This window comes from Asterias amurensis, chromosome 4 (genome assembly GCF_032118995.1).
Source record: "Asterias amurensis chromosome 4, ASM3211899v1".
Taxonomy (NCBI): Eukaryota; Metazoa; Echinodermata; class Asteroidea; order Forcipulatida; family Asteriidae; genus Asterias; species Asterias amurensis.
In genome coordinates this window covers 23,611,985-23,622,115 of record NC_092651.1, presented here as the reverse complement: position 1 = coordinate 23,622,115, position 10,131 = coordinate 23,611,985, and the positions used below count along the sequence as shown (strand labels likewise).

At 38.8% G+C, this 10,131-nt stretch overlaps 1 protein-coding gene across 1 annotated transcript in view; it reads left to right on the top strand.

Annotated features, from left to right (window-relative positions):
* Positions 1-360: 360 nt before the first annotated feature.
* The window catches only part of LOC139936297 (prokineticin receptor 2-like), a 48,060-nt gene continuing 38,289 nt past the window's right edge, over positions 361-10,131 (top strand). Inside the window, exon 1 of the mRNA XM_071931085.1 lies at positions 361-894. Within this exon, the coding sequence (XP_071787186.1) occupies positions 386-894 (509 nt within the window). The 5' untranslated portion in view covers positions 361-385. The remainder of the gene's footprint in view (positions 895-10,131) is intronic.

Sequence of the window (10,131 nt, the reverse complement as noted above, 5' to 3'; positions counted from 1 at the left end):
TTTCATTATTAAAAACAGTTTCTAGTGGCACGCGACAGACGTGTGGCTGGATTATCCTGGAGCACGTGCACTCAACACTCAAACAAAGTCACTGCATATTTAAGAAATCTGGACGGCGTCTTCTTTTAGAGTCCTTCGTGTTATTTCCTGGATTGAACAGATCTCTCCATAAAGTCTTTCTGCTCGGAAACTTGTGGTACATTCGCGGCTTTAGCATTGATGTAAACAACATATTATGTGGTAGATGCCGCAATCATGAACTAACTTCTTGTTTTGTTTTCACGATCTTTTTAGCGGTCATGATGGCCTACACGTTTGTCACCTACTTCGCTCGTCTGCAGCTCAAGTTTAGGAGGTAAATGGCAATACAACATTAGTGTGAAACATGACTGTGTTACACTTAAGTTTTCTTTTCGCCTTAACTTTGGAGAGGAGCTCGTCTGTGACTATTCTGCCTGCCAACATGGCCGTGGATACAGCAGACTACAATGTGTCGTCTTACAACAACGAGTCAATGAGTTACTCGTCGTCCCCATGGGGCTCCATGGGGGACGGAGAGTGTTTCGGGGCGGGCTCCCAACAGATGCACCCAGTGTTGAAGGTCTTCTTGGCCGTAACATTCACTCTGACTATCGTCATATCTGGGATTGGGGACAGTCTTCTAGTGTTTATCATCTTATTCCATAAACGACTACGGACCGTCACCAATCTTATGATCGCGAACCTGGCCGTATCAGACGCCTTGACGGCATTGCTGAGTGCGCCGTTCACGCTGTACTACTACCTGACTCAGCGGTGGGTTTTCGGCGGTGTCATGTGCCCACTGGTCGGGACGGTAAAAAATGTGTCCTTGTATGTATCAGTCAACACTCTGCTAGTAATTGCAATTGACAGGTGAGTCCAATTATTTGTTTATTTTAAACTGGTTAAAGACAGTGGACACTATTGGAAAATGTCAAAGACCAGTCTTCTCATTTGGTGTATCTCAACATATGCATAAAATAACAAACCTGTGAAAATTTCAGCTCAATCGGTCATCGAAGTTGCAAGATAATAATGAGAGAAAAAACACCCTTGTCACTAGAAGTTGTGTGTGTTCTAAATCTGAGGTCTCGAAATCAAATTCGTGGAAATTTACTTCTTTCTGTAAAAATAAGTCACTTCAGAGGGAGCCGTTTCTCACAACGTGTTATACTACCAACCTCTCTCCATTACTCGTTACCAAGTAAGTTTTTATGCAAAACAATATTTTGAGTAATTACCAATAGTGTCCACTGCCTTTAAGTATTCAGTGCATAGTCATACTTACGCACCAACTTCTCTGTGATGTTTCTCAAACAATTTATGCAAACTATATTGTCAGATGCTTTTTCCATATACAGTGTGACTGTTTGATAAGCCAATTAATCTGAAAACCGACACCGTTGGGTCAGATGATAACATATGAACATGAGACGACATGAGAAGTTCTAATAATTATAGGCACGAAGAAATCCTAAATATTAGAAACCTTTTAAAGGAACACGTTGCCTTGGATAGGACGAGTTGGTCTATAACAAGCGTTTAAAACCGTTTTTTTATGAAATGCATATGGTTGGAAAGATGTTTTAAAAGTAGAACACAATGATCCACACAAGTTTGCTTCGAAATTGCGTGGTTTTCCTTTTACTGTGCGAACTAACACGGTCGGCCATTTATGGGAGTCAAACATGACTCCCATAAATGGCCGACGTGTTAGTCGACGAGGTAAAAGGAAAACTGTGCAAATTCGAGGCATGTTTGTGTGGATCATTGTATTCTTCTTTTACAACAACTTTCTACCCATATGCATTTTATAAAAAACGGTTTCAAACGCTTTTCAAAGACCAACTCGACCGATCCAAGGCACCGTGTTCCTTTAATGTGTATCAAAAAGCTATCAAATCACGCGACAAATTTCGGATGTCAACTTTGATTCATAGAACTGCTAAGCACACAAATTTGCTTTATAGCATGAAATTTCTGCCTCGATAAAAACAGGTTTACCAACCAATTCCACATGATTTCAGGATAAGCAAACAACAGCTGAATACCATTACCAAGCAATATGCAACAAATGGAAATCATAACAAATGGAAATTTGGTTGGTAATCTTGTTTTTATCAAGGAAGAAATTTCATGCTAAGCAAAGTTTTGTGCCTAGCAGCTCTATGAAATTGGGCCCTGGTCTTAAAGATACTATACAGGATATGTAAGAACAAAAAACCATTGTTTGATTTGATTAGGCATAAAGGTTACTGATTTTGAAGTTAATACATAAACCTATAGAACCATATTCGAGATAACTGTATTCTAAAAACCTTACAAATAATTTTTTTAAAATAAAAAACAAACATGCTTAATATTGTGCAAGGCCGGGGTTCACTATTTTCGGGATAAAGCCAAAGTTTTTACAGGTTTGTAATTTCAAGTTTGGTTGATCTCACAATACATTAAAGCCATTGGACACTTTCGGTAAACAGTATTGTTCAAGAGCCCACACTTCATGTATTACAACTTATTTTATATAAAATAACAAACCTGTGAAAATGTAGGCTAAATCGGTCATCGGAGTCGGGAGAAAATAACGGGAAAACCCACCCTTGTTTCTGCACGTTTCGCCGTGTCATGGCATGTGTTTAAAATAAATCCGTAATTCTCGAATAAATGTTTTCTCAAAAAGTAAAGCATTACATGAAATATTATTTCAAGAGAAGCCTTCACCATTTACCTTCAGTAGTTATTTGTAAATCTGTGATTTTTGTTTTGTTTTCTGTTCCGAAAGTGTCCAATGGCTTTAACACTGTCTGTGAATATTGGTCAGCTCCACCAATCTTGTATGGCACCTTTAATTTCGTCATAGATAACTCCTATAGGAAATTGGTTCAAAGTTATATTTGGATGTTGTTGGATTGGATAAAATGAACAATGCTGCGTTTGATTCAGTCTATAATTGTAAACAAATAACTTCCAAATGTGTTAGTACCATGTAACATTTTTGTCCTTTGCAAATAAGTTCTATCTGGTCGCGTTTTGTAAGCTTACATCTTGGGAAATCGGAAAAGAGCGAGTAGCAATGTACTATACTGTACGGCAAATGTAATCCGGTCCCAGTGGAAATTAATATCATCCCATATAATACTAAGTAAACCTTCAATAATCCTGGCAAAAGGAAACTACCGCATTTACATCAAGAACATGAAGAACATATGACATACGTATACACTTTTGGTCCAATTGCACAGCTGCTTAAGCACATAAATAGCTCAACACACAAAATGATGCTCACCAGAATAAAGTTACCAGCTAAACAATTATTATGCCAACTTTACCATAATTATGTGACTGGCATCCTGTTTTTGTTTGTTGAGCAGAAAATGTTTTAGCAATATTTCCTGCTTAAATAACCTCTTTTTTTGAAGTGTCCAAACTTAACACTGCAGAAAAAACACATACGAACAAGTCTTTCTGTTCGAACTGATCACGTTCTTAAAATGTTTGTGACTGGCATCCTGCTCTTTTTTTGGCTGAGCAGAAAGTGTTTTAGCAATATTTCCTGCTTAAATAAACTTTTTATTTTTTTAAAGTGTCCCAACTTAACACTGCAGAAAAATATACACGAACGAGTCTTTATGTTCGAGCTGATCACGTTCTTAAAATGTTTCTGTCGGTTGATAGTAAGTATGATACAAATAAATCAAACAAATGAAGAAACAAACAGACACCCCGACGCCAAACAAACAGATATCCAATCGACAAATGGGACAGAGTAAGCTGCCTTAACGATTCTACTTATAGACGTGTACAAGATGTAGCCTTTCATTTCAATCGTTTAGTCTGTAAATGAGAGTGTATATCTGTCATTACAACAATTCTCACAAATTGGACAAACATTGACAGACATATCGCGTCTACATTCAGTTTGTATCTTGCCATGTTTTGGGTTGTTTTTTATTTCTAATTGTTTTGTTGTAATTCTTTCAACGTCACCATTTTGAATGGTTAACCGCTAATAACTGAAAGGTTTTGAAAAGTATCAAATGCGTAAAATTTTAATGTTTACAAATTAGACATCTGCGCACAACAAAATGACATCAAGAAAGAAAACAACGAAACATGAATCCTTTAGATTAAAAAAAGAAAAAAAAAGTCAACTTAATGCTAAGGGGTGGGCATTAAAAGGGTCGGGAATTAAGCAAAAATGCACGATACATGTACGTAGTTAAACTCAATTTGGGTCGAACAAAATGTGGAGATGAAATACTGTGACAGCATTTCTCAACACGTAGACACTGTATTCAGCTGAATATTTCACAGATGACATTTATTGTATCTTTCTTGATATTGCTGCCTGTAAATCAGCAATACGTTTGAAATAAAAAACTAACGATGACTTTACCTTTAAGTATTTAATTAACACTTTAAGTTTAGGGAACTCGAAACACACTTCTACTGAAAATAGGGGAAAACATTGCAAAAGTTAATAATCTTCCGTTTTTAGTTTTTTTTTAAAGATTGGTACTTGAGTGCGTGAAGATGTTCGGACGTTTTTAATTAAGTTTTGAAGGATCGTTTGTTATTTATTATTTAACGAGCCGACTGTGAGGTTACCTCAGCAGACAGATGTAAACCATGTGAAGTTTTTTTCTTTGACAAAAGGGAAGTAATTATAATGTCTAGGCCTTCCTGGTTGGTTAGTATATCCAATTACACCCAAGCTCTGGTGTTTCAGTTCAGCAGAGTGTGGGTTCGAATCCCGGTCGTGAGACTTTTGTCCTTGAGCAAGACATTTAAACCATAGCTTCTCTCCACCAAGGTGTAAATAAGTACCTGTGAGTGCATCAGAGATGTTTTATGTGAATGATTAGCGCGGAGTGCGATAACTCGCAGCACCGACTGTATTCTCCCCAGGGAGCTGAGATGGTTTAAAGCCATTATACACTTTCGGTAAACAGTATTGTCCAAGTCCCACACTTCTTGTATCACAACTTATATATAAAATAACAATCCTGTGGAAATTTAGGCTCAATCGGACATCGGAGTCGGGAGAAAATAATGGGAAAACCCACTCCTGTTTTCGCGCGTTTCGCCGTGTCATGACATGTGTTTATAACAAATCCGTAATTCTCGCTAACGAGAATTTATATTGTTTTACCGTTTTCTCAAAAAGTAAAGCATTTAATGGACTAATATTTCAAGAGAAGTCTTTCACCATTACCTTCTGTAAACCCTGTAAATTATTTGTAAATCTGTGAACTTTTTTTTTCTGTACCGAAAGGGTCCAATGGCTGTAAGGAATTATTTAAGGCCCAGTGACCAGGGATAATAATGTTGAAGTGCCATGAGCGTCACTACATGACAAACCTGAGCGCTGTAAGAAGCCACTATTGTTATTGTTACAAAGTGTATAAACAGGGCACCCCTAGAAATCACACCCTCCTCCCACATAGCTCTGTGTTGTATACACTTTGTGGACACTCCTTGTTCTGTGAATTTCCAACACTATAAACACAGCATGTTCACGCTATAACGAAGTGAGTACCTAAGAGCAAAAGAGGGCCACATAATGTAGGGACTTGGAACACGTGAACTTACAAAGGTCCACACAGTTGGTTGTATAGTGTTGAGGATTAGGATTCCTCATAAGTGTGTAGAACAAAGGAATGTCCACAGAGTGACTGCAACACAGAGCTTGGTGTGCGGACGTGTAAGTCCACACAGTGTTTCAAGTCCCAACATTGTCAATCAAGCTCTAGTGTTGTCAGCAGCAGATTGTAGGTTCGAATCCCGGTCATTACAAGTTTGTCCTCGAGCAAGGCCTTTAACCACAGATACTTTGGAAAGTTGGAAAGGTCACTCTGCTCCACAGCCAGGCTCAGTTGAAAATACCCATTCCTACATCCTTATGGAATGCGAAGGGGGTAACCGTGATTCAGCCCAAGCAGTAGGTGCCAATGTGTTCCCGACACTGACAGCTGATTTTCTTGGACAGCCCAAATCAGTGCAGCCCTCACTTTGAGTGGCCGTCCGGCCTTGTGATGTAAGCCGATATCTCATTAAAAAAATAATTGTGTGCCGGACATTTTTGGGTTCACGGATCCACTCTATGCGCGTACATGACCCACGCCTCTTTGCTCTTCAATTGTTCAGACATAGTTTCTTTAGCGAAGGTCATGTTGCAATGCAAAGCGAGAACGCTCTCCTGTAAAAACATACGTATCCCTGATGATAAGGTCCTCGGTTGAAACTGGTTAGACGCCCTAACAACACACTCTCAAATTAATGTGCATCCCTGTGGAGAAATCTTTTTGTTCTTTCCATTGTCCCTGTACATAAGATTTTCCCAAAGACTTTGTACACAAACTTCATTGTGGAGCACCCCGGTCTTTAGAATTCCCCTATGTGGAGTCCTTTTATTTTTTCCTTTTTTGTTTTGGTCTTTTTATCCAGAAAGTACCGAACATTGAGAGCACCCCACCCACCTCCACACGCACCCCACCTCCACACGCACCCCACCCACCTCCAAACGCACCCCACCCACCTCATGGTTGAGTTGTAAATAACTAGAATACCCCATCACTCCGGCCAATTTATTCATATAATCGAAGTACAGTTTAACACTCTCATATTACCTTGGTGTAAAGCTAAATATCCTTGCCTCTTATATTGGTTTCTACACCTTGCAGAGTGCTACATCCGCATTGTAAGTAGGTAGATATGTATGAGAGATTTGAGACAGTGATTAGGGCTTGGTTGATGGGCTTCTTACAAAAGTCTTGAGGATGAGCTAACCGTGTCTTCGCACTGAAGACGTGGCTCACCAGCCCGGAGGACAGTCTCACATGGCTTTCATAGCATTTCCCACTGAGCCCCCCCCCCCCTTGTCCCAAAGAGAGAACTTTAAAACCAGAAAACGGTGTTTGGAACACTTTTTCAGTATCCTTCTTTCTCTATGGAGACTATACTTATAATCTGGCTTCGACAGTTTGCCGTATTTTTTAGAATCCGTAAATGGTGCTGCGAAATGTTTTGGCGCCATCTTCCAATATCAAAACAACTCTGAAAAACTATATATCTGAGCTCGTCACCGCTTGTGTTTACAACTCCTGCGGAAAATACCGCCCCTGCAATGCTGTTGAAATCTCTTTGCAATGGTTGTGTTGCTTTGAGCCGTCCTTACTCTATGCTTTGAGATGCCACAATCTTCATCTTCTTCTGAGCATTGTAAAATTAATCTACCCTGGGGGGTGATAGGTTAAAGTGTCTGGGTACGTCCGGTAATGACTTTAAAAATTAATGGCAATAAAAACGTACGTGGTGAGAAAAACAGCAGCTTAGGATAGTATATAATGCAATTTAAAGGCAGTGGACACTATTGGTAAATGTCAAAGACTAGCCTACACAGTTGGTGTATCTCAACACATGCTTGAAATAACAAATCTGTGAAAATTTGAGCTCAATCGGTCGTCGAAGTTGCGAAATAATAATGAAAGAAGAAAACACCTTGTCACACGAAGTTGTGTGCGTTTATAGATGCTTGATTTCGAGACCTTAAGTTCTAAACCTGAGGTTTTGAAACCAAATTCGTGGAAAATTACTTCTTTCTCGAAAACTATGTCACTTTAGAGGGAGCCGTTTCTCACAATATTTTATACCACCAACCTCTCCCCATTACTCGTTACAAAGTAAGGTTTTGTGCTAATAATTATTTTGAGTAATTATCAACAGTGTCCACTGCCTTTAAGGAATATTTCACCTCGAAGACTGCGGTTACGGTTTATTCCCCCAAAATTTGAATAAAAGCGCGTTAAAGCAAGTTACTGCATGGACATACATAGCTGCTCCAGATTTTTGGCAATATCTAAACAACTCCACCATCATTTGAAATTCTCAAAGGTAAGCTTTATGATGCACAACTACACAGGAGTAAAACAAACAGTGGGTCCAAATTATCAACCGTTTACATACAATCCTTTCAACGTAAATATTTTAATGACGCTTAAAAGGGATTGCACAGTGTTAATCTTAAAGCACGAAAGGTGCTCTCAAGCAATCCTCACGTCAGTTTGTTCATTCTGGCCGCACACATACTATCGTTAATCAGACCTGTCAAATGCTATCAATTCCAGCCAGACAGAGTCCAGTCTGTCTCACTTGACCTCATTATTACGGCCAGTCCACTTGATCAATCGTGACTGACTCTCACTATCATCGACACATCCTCGCAATCTAAAACCCCTCAAGTCAACCACAGTCACATTTGGTTTAGCTGACCACTCAAATTCGAAGTACTTCTCACGCTACTTTTTTTTTTGCTTTATTGATTTTCTTTTCCCGCTCTTTCTAGACTTGAAGCACAGATCCTCTTATAAGATTCCCTGGTGATCAGGGGCTCGTTCACGGGGATTTATTTCTTTCTTTGGTCTCTGGTTTCTCGGATGAAATTGAGATTAAGGAATGTTTGAGGAGTCACTGAGGAATATGAAATAATTAGTGATGCATTTTAAACTCCTTCTAAAGGTATCAAATTCACCCACTCTTGTTGTTTCTTCTTCATAATTCTCCGGTCAACTGTTGTATTAAAAATGACATATCCTAAGTACAGTTTATATAATGAATTGTGGATAGCGACGGAAAGGAAAACAAATTCTGCGAAAAGGCCAAAAACTTTAGTTTTCTTAATATGTTATTATTTTATTTTAAGCTTTCATTTGTCAATGGAACATTTTGGTATAAACAAGCTGAAATATATAGGAATATACAAGTGAAGAGCTTAATATAGCCTGAAATTTAATTACAAATTCTAAAAAACAAATACATAGTTCAGTTTTGTTTTTAGTTAATTTGTAAGCCAACTACCTTAAACTTCCTTACGTTTTGAGATTGTTTGGAAAGTTGTTCTGCTTGACAGCATTTTAAAAATAGCCAGCTCTGCCATTTGCTTTTAGGTTGAAGGATTACATGCTAAGCTCGAGCAAATCTTTAGGAAGTTTGTTGTAGTTAACACCCCACTCCACGCTGTTTGTTTTTTACAATAACAAATCGTACATTTGCTGGCCTTTTGGCAACCAGACCCGCAACCTGATTAGACTCATCAATCGGTATGGCAATGTTGTCGCGCTGGGTTTGACTCTTGCCTGACATTCTCGCCATGTCTCAGGTTTAAAATGTACTTGTTGCACTATAGTTCACATGGAGTTTATTATGTCCTAAGTGCTTATCACACGTCAGCAATTTAACTGGGGTCCCTTGCTTAATTTTAGCGTGGTTGCAAAATTAAGAAAAAAATTGACAAGGTTTTACAATCGACCCTGGACAGTGCAACAATTGTTGTTCCTTCACACGAGGTACATTTTGTAAATTTTACAACCACGTTTCGGTTAAGCAAAGGACCCTTGCTAAATTGCTCTCGTGTGAAAGGGATTTTAGTAAAACATCGTAGCTTCTAAACAATGTATGTACCTGTTTTAGTCAATGTTTTTTTTCTTTTTTCGGGCTTACCTGCAACAAGCTCTGGCTAATAGCTATGTCAACATTTCCAATTTCCATTCCCTTATAGTGTTATTTGTTTGTTGTTATGATGATTCTCTTTTGGAATGGAAATAAATGTATATAAATGAAATGAGATGAATGGATGCAGTGGGAGGTTCTTCAGCTGCAGTTTGATTGAAAGGATTTGCGAGATCAAATCAAAATGGCCGCCCACTTGTGTGACGTACAGCAACTGCTTCCTATTGAGATGACTCTGTTGTTTGCAAGTTATGGTCCTCAACCTGGGAATCCTCACTGGGATAAGAGGATTCGATCGGAAATAAAGGACACCCCATTTGGGAATAGTTCTGATGATGACATGGCAATGAAGTGAGTTTCTTGTCTCAACCAAAGCTTTCCTCATTTTGATCATGTTCCCAATTGGGAACGCAGATGCCCAATTGCTGTCACTTAGACAATGATTCTTTTATGGGGAGATTGCCTGGTTCACGCAGCGATATCTCGATTTAGGAGTATCAATATCCTAATGGAGAGAAGTAGCTTTTCAATTCGTTCGAAGGTACACCCTGATTTGGTAGGTAGAGTGTGGATGACGTCACTGTATAAACAAGCTGTAGGCGT